Source organism: Phascolarctos cinereus, unplaced genomic scaffold (assembly GCF_003287225.1).
Source record: "Phascolarctos cinereus isolate Bilbo 61053 unplaced genomic scaffold, phaCin_HiC Scaffold_9;HRSCAF=440, whole genome shotgun sequence".
Classification (NCBI taxonomy): domain Eukaryota; kingdom Metazoa; phylum Chordata; class Mammalia; order Diprotodontia; family Phascolarctidae; genus Phascolarctos; species Phascolarctos cinereus.
Genome location: NW_027556402.1, coordinates 216,095,471 through 216,112,293, shown reverse-complemented (window position 1 = coordinate 216,112,293; position 16,823 = coordinate 216,095,471). Strand labels below are relative to the sequence as shown.

The 16,823-nt window shown below is 42.5% G+C and overlaps 1 protein-coding gene and 1 pseudogene across 1 annotated transcript in view; one reads left to right on the top strand and one right to left on the bottom strand.

Annotated features, from left to right (window-relative positions):
• PARVA (parvin alpha) overlaps positions 1 to 5,999 on the bottom strand; it is a 167,063-nt gene extending 161,064 nt beyond the window's left edge. Inside the window, exons 1-2 of the mRNA XM_021001912.2 lie at positions 5,983 to 5,999; positions 5,284 to 5,528 (exon numbers count right to left, since the gene is read on the bottom strand). Coding sequence (XP_020857571.1) covers positions 5,284 to 5,419 — 136 coding nt within the window. The 5' untranslated portion in view covers positions 5,420 to 5,528; positions 5,983 to 5,999. The remainder of the gene's footprint in view (positions 1 to 5,283; positions 5,529 to 5,982) is intronic.
• A 1,994-nt stretch (positions 6,000 to 7,993) lies between these two features.
• Positions 7,994 to 15,088, top strand: LOC110218885 (RNA-binding protein 5-like; annotated as a pseudogene).
• The last annotated feature ends 1,735 nt before the right edge of the window (positions 15,089 to 16,823 follow it).

Sequence of the window (16,823 nt, the reverse complement as noted above, 5' to 3'; positions counted from 1 at the left end):
AACTGAAGGTCTTAGAGTAGATCCCAGAAATGTGCAGACTAAGATTGGAAAAAGGGTTGCTTTACATCAAGGATGTCCAGCTGTCTTTCCTCAGTCTGTGCAAAATGGTTTCCCAGAAGCCAGGCCTGGGAGAAATTGAAGACAAAGAAAAGAAAGCTCTGCAGGATGTTTAGCCATCACCTCCAGGCAACAGGGGCCTTTTCCCCCACTGTGAGCTCCATAATTAGATATTAGCAGATTTGGGGAATGATAAGATAGCCTGGATTTTCTCCCTACAGATATGATTAGCCAGACAACTCTTCGGCCCAGAGATCTTCGGTGGCTTTTGAAATTGGAGGCCGTGCGGTGTCCGACTCTGTAATCCTGCACCAAGCCCCTTCTCACTCTTTTCTTCGTAGGGATCTCCCCGTTGAGAAGAGAAACATCTTTTTGCACAAGTAGGGAACAGTGACCAGATGTCCACGCTTGGCCTCAGATGGGGAGGGAGAGTGTGGGGCTGGGTTGGGGGGCATTTCTTCTACCTCCAAGACAAGGGCCACCCACCCCTATAGAGAAACCCCCTAGTCATTGCTAACAGTAGAAGAGCTAAAATCTGGTCCTTGTGTGTGTATGCACATATATGTTCATTTTATAGTTATAATATAAACAACTTTATTGTGGTTTCTCAGTCATTTCAGTCAGGTCCAACTCTTTGTGACCCCATTTGGGGTTCTCTTGGCAAAAATACTGGAGTGGTTTGCCATTTCCTTCTCTAGCCCATTTTACACATGAGGAAACTGAGGCAAATGAGGTTAAGTGACTTGCCCAGGGTCACACATCAAGTAAGTATCTGAAGCCAGATCTGCACTAGGGAAAATGAGTCTTCCTGACTCCAGTCCAGGCATTCTATCCACTCTGCCACCTAGCTGCCCACAGATAACTTTACATTTATGTATACTTTCATGTGTACTTGATCCGTTCCGTTAGCCTATAGTAGGGATTGTTTCATTCTTTGTCTTTGTATGCCCAGGGCCCAGCACAGGGCTTGGCACACAGTATATGCTTAATCAGTAATTGTCAACTTCAGGACTGATCAAAGCCAGGCGCTCATTGGGGGTTTCTGCAGCTTCTCCATCCCTGGGTCACAGACAATGGTTTGAACAGATTTAAAATGTCACTGACTCTTTGGCATGTCTAATGTTGTTGCTTAAAGCTATCTCCAGCATTGAACAACTGAGACTTTCCTAGGTTCATCGCTTTGGAAGAAACCTTAGAATCCAACCCCCTCATTTTCCAGATGAGGAAACTGAGGCCCAGAATAGTGACGTGACCTAGGTAGTTGAGTGACAGAGCCAAGATTTGAACTCAGATCCTCTGTCTCCAAAGCAGGTGGTTTGGCTAGTGAGGGCACCATGCTGCCTTGGAGAGTCTTGCCCTCAATCAGAGGTCCTTCACTATGGGTCTGTGAACTTTTTAAAATGACTCCAAACAAACCATAGTCCATAGAGGGTCAAGCCTGGAAGACCCCCTTAGGGACCACATAGTCCAATACATCCATTTTATAGAACATTGAGCAGATTATATAAGTTTCCCAAGGTTAGCCAAGCAGCAAACATGAGAGGGAGGATGTGAACTCGGGCCCTCTGATCTCAGATCCATTGGTCTTTCCGCTGTACCACATACCTTTATAGAAAATACAAAGTAATTTCAGGGGGAAGGGCTCTCACAAGGAGTGTTGTCATGGGAGTGGAAATCAGCAAGGGTCATGCATAAAGGGGCCCCTGAGTTGAACCTAGAAGGGAGGTAGGGATTCCCAAAAGATAAAGTGAGGAAGGGGAGCACTATAGGCACTACACAGGCAGCCTGTTCAAAGACATGCATGGGAGAAAAAAAATGGGTGAGCGTGAGGGAAGGCGTATTGTTGCATGATCAAACTGGAAAGAGAAGGCAGAGCTTGATTGTGAAATTCTTAAGGGAACTGAGGCAACAGGAAGGTAATTTATTTCCCCAAGGTTATATAGCCATCAATGAGCTTACGTGTACTCATTTATTCATTTATTCAAGATTAACACTCAAGAAACTTCAGGGAGTGCCTGTTATCTCTAGGATAAAACGGAAATGACTCCACCTGCTTGCTGCTTAAACACTTTACAATCTCTAGGTCCAGCCAAACTGGCCTGTTATTCCCCAATATGTGACATTTCATTTCCTACCTCCTAGCATTTACACAAGCTTTTTCCTGTGCCTTGGATGCTCTGCCAAACTCTACCTTAAAGGCTCACTCAAGTGCCGTGTCCTGAACCAGCCTGGTCTTGACATTACCTCCTCCTCTTCCCGGTCTTAGTGCTCTTCCCTATTCCCCTGAAATTACTTTGTGTTGAGTATGTGTTTGTATTGTATATTTTGTGTTGTATTTATCAGAGGCAGCTATGGTACAGAGGCTAGAGAAATGCCCAGGAAGACCTGAGTTCAAGTCTTACCTCTGACATAGGCTGGCTGTGTGACCCTGGGTAAGTCACTTAGACTCAGTGCTCTAGGCCATTCATTGAGATGAGACATTTCAGAGAACGCACAGATGTCCATTGGTATCAGTAGTTTCCTCACCTTGGGGTTCTTTACACCAGTGAAATCAGTTTCAGTCTCTGTCTATCCATCTATCTGTATGCATATCATATAAAATAAACAATATATTATATGTGTATTGTTTTAATATATATGAATAGGTACATATAAATTTTATATATGTATATATAATATTTATGCATTTATGTATAGCAGAATATAAACTGTTTGAGGTCAGGAATTATTTCATTTTTGCCTTTGTATTTCCAATGTCTACTTAATAAGTGCTTGATTAATTTAGCATTTATTAAATATCTACTAACATATGAGTAGGGACAACTAGGTGGTACAGTGGATAGAATTTGAGGCCTGGAGTCAGGAAGACCCATCTTCCTGATTTCAAATCCTCTCTCAAACACTTACTAGCTGTGTGACCCTGGGCAAGTCACTTAACCTTATTTATATCTGTTTCCTCATCTGTAAAATGATCTGGAGAAGGAAATGGCAAACCACTCTAACATCTTTGCCAAGAAAACCCCAAATGGGGTCACAGAGTCAGAAACGATTGAACAACACTCAATAAATTCTGATGGCTTCCTGTCATCTCCAGGATCAAGTATAAAATCTTCTGGCTTTCAAAGCCCTTCATAACCCGATTCCTTCCTAATGCACCTGGTGATGCACTCTGGCCTTCCTGTGGCTTGAACCCAGCACAGTCTTGATCCCCAGCACTTTTATTGGCTGTCCCTGGAATATTCTTTCTCCTAATTTTCCCCCTCTTCCTCTCCGTTTTCCTTCAAGCCCCAGCTAAAATCTCACCTTCTCACCTTTCCTGACCTCCCTTAATTCTGGTGACTTCCCTTTTTTTGATTATCTTTCATTTATCATATATATATATATACACACACACATATATATATATATATACACACACACACACACACATATATATATATATATATATATATATACACATATATATATATATATGGTCTGTTAGTATGTAGCTGTTTGAATGTCATCTTCCCCATAAGACTGTGAGCCCCTAGGGAGCAGGGACTGTCTTTTATCTTTCTTTGTATCCCTAGAGCTCAGCTCAATGCCTGGTACTTTGTAAGCACTTAATAAATGCTTATTGACTTTTTTTTTAAAATTCCCAGCTCTTAGCCAAGTGCCTGAGGGACTGAGTGGCCCCACAAGCCTAAAATCAAGTCCCAGCTCTGGCACTTAGAGATTATAAAACCTTCCACAGGATGCTAAACCCCCTCACCTTCAGCTCTGTTATCAAGGTCCCTCACTGCACCCTGGGCCATCTCCATGTCCTGATCGATATCTGGCCACTGGACCCACATGACTCTGGAGCAGAAAGTGAAGCTGGTGACTTTGCACAGCCCTCCCTCACTTAAATCCAATTCACTTGTGTGTCGTGGCATCACCTCCCTGATGTCATGGTCCTCTTCCAGAACGAAGGACAGACAACTTCAAGCCTGGGAGAAGCCATACTTTCACTGCTTTCTGAAAGGCGCGGTCAAGATCCGAAGAGGCAGGGTAGACTTGATAAGAATTCTCCACTTGAGTGTAAGCCAGTTTGGGTCTTTCTAGTGCAGCTAAAGGTAATATTTTAAGATTGTAGGGTAGAGGATAAAGGATAATGTTGGACTGAAGAGTCAGGACTTGGGTGAGTCGTCGTAAGTCACCTCATTTCTCCTGGTATGCTTCATCTGCAAAGTGAGTCCCTACCTCAAAAGTCCTTGAAGCCGAAAAGGAGCAGCATATTCTAAAATGCTTTGGGAATTTGCCTGGGCCACCCTTTCATCTTCATTGTAATTATGGCCCTGGCCCTCGAGGACCTCTGAAAGCGGATGCTGGGAGTAAGAGAGAGATGCTTATGGACCAAGGCCCAGTAACCTTGCCCAGTGCTGGCCTCCCTTTTTCGGGGAATGGGGAGAAGGCTGTAGCAGACACCGGGCAGGGGCAGCTCCCCGCACGTCCTGTTCAGCTGCCAAAGCCTGGTGGCGGCACAGAAATCCAACCCACCGGCCTCTCCGGCCATTCCGGGAAGACCTAGAGCTGCATCCCTCCCTAGGAGAGGGAGGGGGGGTGGGCTCCTCCATTAAAAGTCATGAGGAGGCGCACAGGGCCCCAGAGGGGAGCCCGGCCCCGCGCCAAGGCTGGCAGCTCTCGAATTGGGACTGCCAATGGCGCAGAGCACAAGGGAGCAGCCGGGGAGCCGGGGCAGGGGCCAGGCCAGGCCGGGGGTGGAGGGAGTGCACATCCGGGCAGCTGGGCCGGCCCGCGGGGGGCGGGGCAGGCCTGGAGCAGCTCCGGGCTCCCGCATTTTTCCAGAGTGACGTTTCCACAGGAAATGCAAACGCGCGCGCACATACACACAGCCGCGCACACACATACACACACACACACACACACACACACACACACACACACACACACACACACACGCACACACACACGCACGCACAATCCCCCTACCCTCCAGCCCCGGGGCTCGCAGCCAGCTCTGGGCTCCCGGATCTCACAGTCCCAAGATGCGCTGTCCCCCACCCTTGGACGCACGCAGAGCCAGCCTGGCCAGCCCCGGGCCCCCCGAACCCAGCCCAGTCCTGCACAGCCCTGCCTTGCCCTGCCCTGGCCGCCCCTCCCAGGGCGCTGTCCGACTGGGCTGGCTCCGAGCTGGGGGGGAGGGAGGGAGCCCCCGGGAACCAAGTCCCGCGCCCTACTCACCCTCCTTGGCTTTCTTTCTCCGGGCCAGAGTTCCTCCAAGTTTCCCCAAGAAGGAGTCATCTTTCTTCCGGGACGGGGGAGACTTGGGAGTGGGAGATTTGGGGGCCGAGGGCGACTTCTGGGGGGAGGTTGCCATGGCGGGGAGCGGAGAGCGGAGCTCCGGGAGGGCCGGGACGGCTCGGACTGGGGCGCACCGAAGGAGAAGGCGGCAGGGTAGGCGGCGGCCGCGGAGACTGAAGCTGCCCCTTTCCAAACGGAAGCGGAATTATTCCAAGCATTTGAGGCAGCTCTCGCTCTCCTTTCCCTTCCCTCGTTCCCTCCCTCCCTCGCTCCCTCCCTCCCGCCCGCCTTCCCGGGAAGAAGCTTGCCTGGCCCCTGGTTCTGGCACTCAGGGTACCTGGCTGGGCCGGGCCAGGCCAGGCCACCAAAGCTCATCTAGAGCAGGTAGGAGCCCCAGCCAGCCTCAGCCCCAGGAACCTCGTCTGTTTCCTACCAAAACCTAGAACTTTTAAATAGTGGACATAACACTCATCAAGCATAACCCTCCCTGCCCCTCCACCCCCTGCCTCAGAGCTAGGAAGGCCTGGGTTCAAGTTCTGCCTATGGTATCTGTTCCTCCCATTCTCAGAGAGGTTTTTATTAGCTCTCCTCTCTTCTTGCTCACATAAGATTCTAGCTCAGGAGAGCTTGTTTGAGTACCTGAACCTTCTTCTGATCAACCGGAAGAACCACAGCAGGCATGCAGACTGGGTCCTGCCAATAACTGAATGCCAACATGCAGTAACAAGAATGTGTGATATAATCAGGTTACCTTGGGTCTAGCCATTCTTTCAGAATGTATTCAACTCTGGACTGAAGGCTCTGGAATAGACAATCTCCAAAGACCCTTCCGGTTCAAACATTTAAAACAAATTAAATTTCAAGAGTTCCAGCTGTGAGTTCAACCTTGAAGATGTTCAGTGAACTCTGGGGAGCTTGTGATAAGCTAGAAGCTAAGGTTGCCCCAGGCTCTAGATCTGACAGCATCTGATTCCTGAATTTCCCATGGGGTTGAGTTAAGAAAGGAATTATATTTCAACAACTGCTTTTTTTCTCTTCACTTCTTTCTCTCTTGAAAAGCCTACTCATCCTCAGAGCTTCACTTAACACAGTTTCAGGATCTATAGTACCAGTCCTTAGTTCACTCTCAAGCTCCACTTCTGGGGGCCATGAGCTTACACTTGACCCGGGTTCTAGTCTCAGCTATGACACCTATTAGCTTTGTAACCTTGGGCAAATCCCTTCTCCTCTTGGCTTAATTTTCCTATGCTATAAAATCGGAGAGTTATACTACTGCAGATACTTAAGATCTGAAATCTTTTAAGATCCATAAGAGCCCATCCTGTTTAGAATCCTATCAACACCAGAATATCTCTACAGAAGGGTCATGTTCTCACCTCACACTCCACAAGCCTAAAGTCAAATTAATCATCTTCCTCCCAGAATTGGTTTCTCTTCCTTCCCTTTTTCTGTCAGTGGTAGCACTGTACTCCCAGTCACTCTTCAGGGTTACCTCAGACGACCTATCATCTAGAATCCTGGCCGTATGGACACTATTCTCCTCAGTCACCATCCTATCCCAGCCCTCCTATGATTGTTTTGGTTTCTGTTTAAGCTCTGACCTATGATTTCATCATTGTGGAAGTTCCAGGTGTGAAAACTCCCTCTACCAATCTTCATCTTAATTGTCATTTATTGTCTTAAGAGAGCTGCCTGGGACACTCAGACCTTAAGTGACTTGTCCACAGTTACCTTGCTCATACCAGCAGAGGCAAAATGCAAATCAAGGTCTTTGGACACCAACTCCTCTACATTATGCTTCCCTACCTCTCTAAGCTTCCTCCTAATATGTCCTTAACTTTCTAAGCTTGAAACTTATCAGCAAGGCAGGCCATAGGTAGGCAGGTGATCCCTCTTTCATCCTATGTGGTAAGTAGTACATTTTGCAGATGAGGAAACTGAGACCCAGAGAAGTCAACTACTTGTCCCAGGTCACTCTGTGAATTGGTGATGCAGCTGTCTAGCACATAAACCTAGGTCTTTTGATGACCATCAAACTATCTATCATCAAAAAAGGTTTCCAGATCCGTCAATCAATTGATAAATATTTATTAAGTCCTCACTATGTGCCAGGCACCGTGCTAAACACCGGAGATATAAAAAGAAGCAAACAGTAGTGTCTGCCCTAAAGGAACATACAAGTAAGTGTGTCTGGAGCAACTTATCAAGGAGAAGAAAAAATGTCCTTCCCTCCTGCTTGGTCAGTTTCATATCTTCTACTCCCTGCCTTCCTACTGATTTTAACAATCACCAACAAACACAAACATTTCAATCTGTGAAAAAGAGCAAGCAAGAGGCTTATATGAAAACCTGAACTACTGTAATGTCCAGCCTGCTGTTTAAGAAGCATTAGAGGCTCCAGCCAGTAGTGGCCAGATAAGAGTGGAGAGGGGCTATGTGGGTAGGAGACAACATTCGGGGGAGTCGCCATTTGTTCAGATCCAAGACGATTGCTGGAGCCTCTGTGACTCTGATCTGCCAGGTTAGCACAGATAGGGGTGAGTGCACTGGTTTGTCCATGCTCTCTCCCAGAACTTTCTCTTGATCCCAACTGCCTCTTGAAAAGACATTTGCCATTTTTGGAGCAGCGTACTAGCTCTCTTAAAATACTATGAGTTCAGACAAAAGAGTCAATAGAACAGAGAGTAATGGAAGATACAGTCCCATCATAGATCAGGATGATCAGGATGAAGCAGACAAAAGGATTCAGATTATAAAAGATCTAGTAATGATCAAAGGGACCGTGGATATGATGATTCCAGGGATTATGACAGACCATGGAGGGAACAGGGAGAGAAGGAATAGTGACAGATCAGAAAATGGTTACCATTCTGATGTTGACTATGGACAATATTGACTACAGGAATGGTATTAATGAGTGGGAGAGTAAGACAATTATGTTGCCCCCACTTCCTATTACCGTTACAGAGAATGATATTAGAAAGAGAATGGAATCCTTTGAAGGCCCTCAGCCTGTAGATGTGCAGCTGATGAAGAGAAAAATAGGTGTAAGCCATGTTTCCTCTTTCCTAGAGTATCATCAATTGCAAGATGCTACCAGCTGGATAGAAACCAACCAGAACACTTGACACTTACTAGCTGTGTGACCCTGGGCAAGTCACTTAACCCTGATTGCCTCACTAAAAAAAGCCCCCCCCAAAAAAAGAAAAGAAACCAACTTTTAAAAGTTGATAATTCAAGGAAATCATATTGCAATGCATTATAGCAATCCCATACCTAAATCTGAGGATGGTTTTAACAAGTACTGCCTTAACAACTTTAGGAAAAGACTCAAACGTTTTGGATACGGAGCTGATAAATTTGACTCAGAACAGAAGTCCAATCTAAACCACCGAGACTGCCCAGTCTGTGGATTACGACTATGATGCTATTATTTTTTGACTCTTGCTCCTTATACTGGTGTAGATTCCATAATGACAGCATTGTCTCCACATGCATCATTAGTCTGTAACTCGTCTTACAAGAGACAAACAGATTCAGCAGAACAGAGGATTTGCACTTGTGCAGCTGTTTTCAGCAATGGATGTTTCTCAGCTACTAGAAGTGCTACAAAGTCTTTATCCTGCACTTAATATCAATGGTAAAACAATTGGAGTAGATTTTGTCAAAAGTACCAGAAAAGATTTGGTTCTCCCAGGTGGTAAAAAAAGGTCAGCACCTTTGTCTGTGGCTGGCATAGCCATTGCTGTAGCTCAATGGTCATCCACTCAGTCCGAAAGTAGAGAAAGTGACAATCTAAATGCCAGGCATACCTCATTTTTGTTGTGTTTTGCTTTATTGCATTTCACAGATTTTGAAGGTTTGTTTGTTTGTTTGTTTACAAATTGAAGGTTTCTGGTGACTCTGTGTCGAGCAAGTCTTATAGGTACCATTTTTCCAACAGTTCATATTGTGTCTCTGTGACACATTTAGATAATTCTCACAGTATTTCTGACTTTTTCATTATTATACCTGTTACGGTAATCTGTGCTCAGTGATATGTATATATATATATACACATACACACATACATACACACATACACACACACACACACACACACACACACACACACACATATATATATATATATATATATATATATATATATATATATATATATATATATATATAATTATTTTGGGGTACCACCAACCATACCAGCAAACTTAATAGAAAAATGTGTGTGTTCTGACTGCTCCACTGACTGGCCATTCTCCTCCCTCTCTCCATCTCCCGGGCCTCCCTATTCCCTGACAATTCCAACAACATTGGAGAATATTACATAAAGTTAGTTGATAAAGCAGTGGCAGAGTTTGAGAGGATTGACTCCAATTTTGAAAGACATTCTACGGTGGGTAAAATGCTATCAAATAGCATCGCATGCTATAGAGAAATCTTTTGTGAAAGGAAGGGTCAATCAACATGGCAAACTTCACTGTTATCTTATTTTAAGAAAGTGTCACAGCCACTCCAGCCTTCAACAACTACCATCCTGATTAGTCAATAGCCTCAACATCGAGGCAAGACCCTCTACCAGTGAAAAGACTCACTGAAGTCTCAGATGATGGTTAGCATTTTTTTTTAGCAATTAAGCATTTTTTCATTAAGGTATGTACTTTTTTTAGACAGAATACTATTGTATGCTTAATAGATCACAGCATAGTGTAAACATAATTTTTGTATGCCCTAGAAAACAAAAAAAAATTTGTGTTGAGTCACTTTGTTGTGATATTTGCTTTACTGCAGTGGTCTGGAACCAAACTTGCAGTATCTTTGAGGTATGCCCAAACAAATACTTCCAACCAGGCCAAGATGGCTATGCGCAGAATGCCCAATATTCATCAGATTATCAGCAGTTTTACCAGCAACAAGCAGGGAGAGTGGAGAATGATACACTACTGTACCAGGGAAGCAGTTACCACTACTTCAACAGCTATATTATCCCAAAGTCCCCAACTGTACAATCAAACCAACAATCTGCCTGGTTCTCCATACTATTATAATTTCTTGACCCAGCAGTATCTTTACTGGGATGGAGAGTAGGAGACCTGCGTGCTTGCAGCAGTATGTGGAACCCAACAATGAACTGGTCTGCCTTCCGCCAAAGAAGGGAAGGAAAAGAAGGAGATGCCAAAGAGCAAAATGGCATAGCAGAATGCCAAAGACATGGAACACTGAGCTAAGAGTTCAAATAAACAAAAAGAAAACTTCAAGAATAGCTTCCAGCCTGTCAGTTCCTTGAGGGAGGAAGAGAGGAGAGAGGCAGTAGCAGCAGATGCAGACTTGGCTGAATGACAGCAGCTTATCCCAGAGCTGGTGAAAGATGGAGAAGGGGAAAACCCACTTAAACATGGTCCAATTGCTGCTTATACTGGTGATAGTGATAATGAGGAAGAATCGATGGAAAGAATTTAAAGTGAAGAAGAAAAACTGACTGTCTGCTCTGTAGAAGGCGATTTCCCAACAAAGATGCTTGATTAGATATCAACAACTCTCTGACTTATATAAGCAAAACATGGATATGTATAAATGATCTAGACCAGGGCTTCTTAAACTTTTTCCACTCACCACCCCTTTTCTCCTGAGAATTTTTTACTCGACCCCAGGTATATAGCTATATAAAATAGGTATACAAATCAAACATTTACTGATAATAGATCATAAAGAAATTTATTTTAAAACAATTCTTTGGTATACATATAATTTTACCATTTATTAAAGACTAAGGCAAATTTGCATACTAATGAGATGGACATGCTTGTTTATTTTTTAATGTATAGAATTAAATCTTGGCAGAATATTTGATACTGCAGTATATAGAGCATCTTCAATGTTTTTCAGAGTTGATTGATATTTTTACTTTATAATCATCAATGCTGAGAATGCCGCCTCACATAAATAGAAAATGGCAGGAATATGTTTAGGGCCATTTCAGAAATTGTTGGAAATTCTGTCCTAATCCCAAGCTAAAATTCATTTAGCAATTTTTTTTTAGGAGACTCAGGTTTTAAACCTGTATTACTTGATAACTTGGCAAATTCTTCTTGAACTTTTAATGGCAGATGACTGACGTTTTTTATTTTAATTGAGTATGGTTTCTGAACCCAACTTAGTTTTTTAGAATCAAAATTTGAAGGAAAATATTTCTGAAACTGTGTCTCTAGGCATTTAGATAATCAATTATAACTCTTACAATTAAATCTTTGGGAAGGTTATTTTCAATTATAAAATCATCTGTAGCTGTAAATGTTTCTAAAGAACCATTTTCTACCCTATTCTTCCATATGTTAACTTTTTTAGTAAAACTTTCAATTTTACCTTTGAACATAACACATGTTACAATTTTTTCCTTGAAGCAACATGTTTAAATCATTGAGTTTTTCAAAACTATCTGACAAATAACAGTTTTGAAAGCCATAAGTCGTTATGAAAAAATTAACAAAATTGGATTTCTGTTTTCAGTCAAAAATGTAATATCTTCATCTTTTACTTTCAATAATCTGTTGAAACTTTGCCCTTTTGAGAGCCATCTTACCTCTGCATGTAGTAATTAGCTTTTGTAATCAGAGCCCATGTCTTTCCAAAAGTTTGAAAATAAACAACTGTTAAGTGCACGGCTTTTAATGAAGTTAATGATTTTGATAGCATAGTAAAGCACAACATCTAACTCTGGTGATATTGTTTTGGCCACGAGTGCCTTCTGATGGATCATGCAGTGAGTAAAAGTGACATGTTCATTGTCACCATTGCTACAAATCCAACATTCTCACTGATTATTGCTCCAGCACAATCTGTACAGACTCCAAAGCAAGTCTTCCACTGTAAAATTTCATTTGTGAAAAAATCATCAGCTTTAAAATATATATCTTCCCCTCTTGTGTGCCCTTCCAAAGGGTAACAAAACAATAATTCCTCATGTATGCTTCCTTCATAAACATCTTACACAAAGTAACAGCTGTGCCGTGTTAGAAATATCAGTTGTTTCATCTAATTGAATTGAAAACTTTGGGCTGCCCTTAAGCCTGGTGATAAGCTGCTGGAATTGGTCATTACTAATTCCAGAAATTCTTTCAGAAATATTATCGTTCAATAAAGGAACTTTATGAATTTCATCCCCATACTTTTTCCCATGAACTGTTTCTGACATTTTAATAGCAGCAGGTAACACAAGATCTAATTCTGTTATGTAGGGCTTTTTAGTTTTTGCAATTAAATAAGAAATTCCATATGCTGCAAGTAAATACTTTTCAATAACAGTAACAAATTTCTCAAAACACTGTTTTTTTTTTATTTGAAGATTTGAAAAGTTGTTCAAAATATTCCTTTGGTTTATTGCAGTACACTGCATGCTTGGTATTAAGATGTCATTTTAGTTTGGCTGGTTTCATGCTCTCCACAGTCAAAACTTCATTATGAATTAAGTAAAGAGGTTTTCCCACACCATCATAATTATTAGAAGCAAATCTATATGGCAAAAATGATTCAACATATTTTCTTTCTCTTGTCAATTTAGGTACTCCAACCTGGTAGCAAAGATACTGCTGCATTATCATCAGTATTTTTACCTCTTCTGTCTAAATTTAGCCACTTATCCATAACTGAAAAATATTTTGTCCTAAAATATAAATAAATATTACTAATAATTTTTCAAATAAATGCTAGCTCTAATGTATGAAATTAAATTTGTTTATGCTTAATTTAAAAAACTGATGTTCACACTTACATACCATATAGCAGTGATGGTGGAGAAATATTATTAAAGGTTTTTTGTCTTTACTTGCTGCAGTTAAACACTTATGTTTCTGTAAAAGAAGGTGATAACAGCAATTTTAAAAATCAAACATTCTAACACAATAAAAGCTAAATATGTACTAATTTGATACTTGTGCTTGTGTGGTTTGTCCTTTGTTCTCAAAGAGGACCCCGACATCAGGGAGGTGATGACATGACTTGCAATTGAATTTGATTTGAGTGAAGGAGGGCTGCGCAAAGTCACCAGTCTCACTTTCTCCTCCAAAGCCATCTTGGGTCCAGTAGCCAAATATGGATCAGGACAATTGGAAATGGCCCAGGATGCAGTAGGAGACCTTGGCCTTTTTAAGCTAAGGTCTTTTCAAGTTCTCACTTTGAGTGAGGAAACACCCATTCAGTGAATAGATCTCTTTAAGAAGTGAGTCAAGGAGGGGCAGCTAGTGAATGGAGCTCCAGCCTTGGAGTCAGGAGGATCTGAGATCAAATCTGATCTCAGACCAGATACTTGACACTGACTAGCTATGTGACCTTGGGCACACCCCCCAAAAAAAGAAGTGAGTCAGGGGATGGTCTCTTTAATTAAAAAAAAATCAAACTGGGAAGAAAAGACCCCCAAAGGAGAAACCATTACTATTTATATTCACTCTGAGCCTGGAGGTCCCAAAAGATAACCATTAAGTGATGCTTGGGCAGGGCAGGGAGCTATTGTTGTCTAGTCAATGACATAACAGAGTGAATTGGGTTTAAGGCTTGGTCTTTGAGAAAGAAATCCAGCTAGTAAACCCCAAGTTAACTAGGTAGGTTTTGGCCATCAAAATTTACCTTCTTTTGGACAGAACACCCTCAATTTGATACTTAAATGCTGAGGAATGACAGTAGGAAAATATTAAAAGTCTCTATTTTCTGTAATTAAACTATTATGTTTCTGTAAGAGCAGAAAAACTTTGTATGTACAGTAAAAACACTGCAGTTCTTAACATGCAATAGTTTTGAATCTGAGCCCGAGGCGTTTCTGTCAGCATCAGTGGCTTTGCATGGTGTGATGGTATGTGCAGTGCAAAGTGCGCATGCTGTATGTTCAGAACCAAGGCTGCAGTGAAATTGCAGGACGCAACACAGGCAAGTGCTGCCCAGAACACCTCAGATTCATTATGTGTATGATTTTTAATTCATTTTTGGTCATTGCAAATTCATATTTTTGCTCATTCACCTTCTACTATAGCCAAATTTTTCATGATCCCCACATTCAGTTATATAACCCCATATGGGATTGCAACCCACAGTTTAAGAAGCACTGATCTAGACCACCTGCTAGGTGTTGTAGTGGATAGAGTTTTGGGCCTGGAGTCAGGAAGACTCATCTTCTTGAATTCAAATCTGGTCTCAGACACTTACTAGCTATGTGACCCTGGGCAAATCACTTCACCCTCAGTTTCCTCATCTATAAAATGAGCTGGAGAAGGAAATGGCAAACCACTCCACTGTCTTTGTTAAGAAACTCCCAAATGGGGTCATAGAGAGTTGGCCATGAATGAAAAATGACAAAACAACAAAAAAGACTAAACCAGACCTAAGACTTTTCAAGGAAGGGAGAGAGAGGTGAAGTATCAAGATCTGGCTGCAAAAAAAATGGGAGAAACATGGAAGCTCAGAACATCCAGAACCCAAGAAAGAGAATCAGTTTGATGTTGCCATTGTTAATTGTGAACTGCCTGCTGAGCATGGCATTGATCAGGGTAATACAGGCGATTAAATGCTGCAGGCCATGGATGGTGAGAAGTTCAGGTGTGGGGAGGAAGTGTCAAGGCATCACAGCCCCCAGTGAAGCTCAGATACGAATGAAAGGAGCTAGCTTGGGAGCAGAAGGCAGCTACTACAGTGTGTCAATTGTAGATTCTTACCAGGACACGTCCAGAAAGCCATGTTTGCTCGGTTCACTGAGATGGAGTGAGAAGTCACCTTGCTCAGCACCTTTTGTACGCTGATAGCTGACAAGAACTCCGCTTCCTTCTGCTTAACTGACTGTTGCAACCTAAATCCTCAGGAGCATGGCTAGAGCTAGTAATGATTTAGCGCAAACCATTCTATTCCCTTGGGGATTTTTCTTCCTCCTCAAAGGTTTTCCCATATGTGGGTTGTATGGGGAATGACCTTCTTTTGTGCTGAAGGGATCATGGGCAGACTTGGGGGTCTGCCTATTATATCTTACTGTACGTTACTGTAATTTATTTTTTTTTTTATGTGTGCAGACCATGTTGTAGTATACTATGCTCCTCTGGTTCACTGCAGGTGTTGAGTGATGTTAGATGTCAACACCTTCATCTCATCCAAGTTTTGTTGTTGTGCTTTCTCATTTTGGCAGAAGCTATGTATATATTTTGTATAACATCTTTTTTTTTTTTTGAACATTTTCAATATAGCTGCCAGTTCTGGCTCCTTTAAAAAGAAGTAGAAGAGGATGTCCCGTGCCTATACCTCAATAATTTAACACACCTGGACTTCTCCATAGACTCAGTTGAACATATAAATTAGGTGTAAACAAGGCCTTGACATCCCTATTGAATCTATCCATCAATCAAAGACATTTTAACTAGGTGAGAAAAAGTCCTGATGAATCTGGAAGGAGTAAAGGCCCTTGGAGGAGGTGAAATGATGCCCACATAGGAAGCATGTTGGTGTTGGCTGAAAAGACTCAGTCACACCCTTCGGTTTTTGTATTAAAAAAAACAGGCCAACTCAGAACTCTGCTGATTTCAGTGGTGAACAAGGAGAGAGAGCAATTCCAACCAAGCCCCTGACAGGAATTGCTTATGGGGGAGAGGGGATAACAGGGGGAGTAGAGCCTCACTCTCCTCCCCCACCCTTTCACCACAGGAAGACCTCATAAACTTCAGAGGATTTGGACTTCTCAGCAGTCTCCTAGCAGCAGCCATTAACTTCACTTATCCTTCTCAAACTACTGTTCTAATACACATCTGTTCACTGCTAAAGCTCTTGAATGAGTAATATATACTCCTCACCTCATCTTCTCAGCACCCACTCACTCTTTAGCCTCCTGCAACCTCTGGCTTCTCTCAACAGTAATGAAATTTTCTCCAAGGTCACCCACACCCTTTTTCTTGCCAAATCCAAAAGCCTTTTGAAGTCTACATTCTCCTGGAACTTTCTTCGGTCTTCAACACTATTAAATACCCACTTATTTTCAAAACTTCCCCTCCCCTTGTCTTTCCTGACACTTGATGGTCCTCATTCCTCCTAATTACTCATCCCTTTCCTTCCCTGGCTTCTCTTGCTGATTGTATCCCTTACCTCCTGGGATCTCCCGAAATTCTATCCTAGACCCTCTGCTATTTTCTCTGAATTCTTTTCCTTAAGTGAATTTGTCCAATTTTCAGGGTCACAACTATCACCTAAATATATTCTTCAGAGGGTATTCAACCTCTTTCTTTTACTGATGAGGAAACTGAAACCAAAATAGTATAAGTGACTTGTCCAAGGTCACACAAGCAGTAAGCAGTAGAATCAAGATTTGGGGAGGGGCTGGCAGACTCCAAAAACAATAAGAGAAAGATGGTGGAGTCTTTATAGAGTTCTGAGTCTACTGGGCAAGGGGTACCTCTGGGCTCAGTTGCCAATGATGTGACTGTCCCAGTCACAGGGATGAAGGGAGCAATAAGGAGTTAATG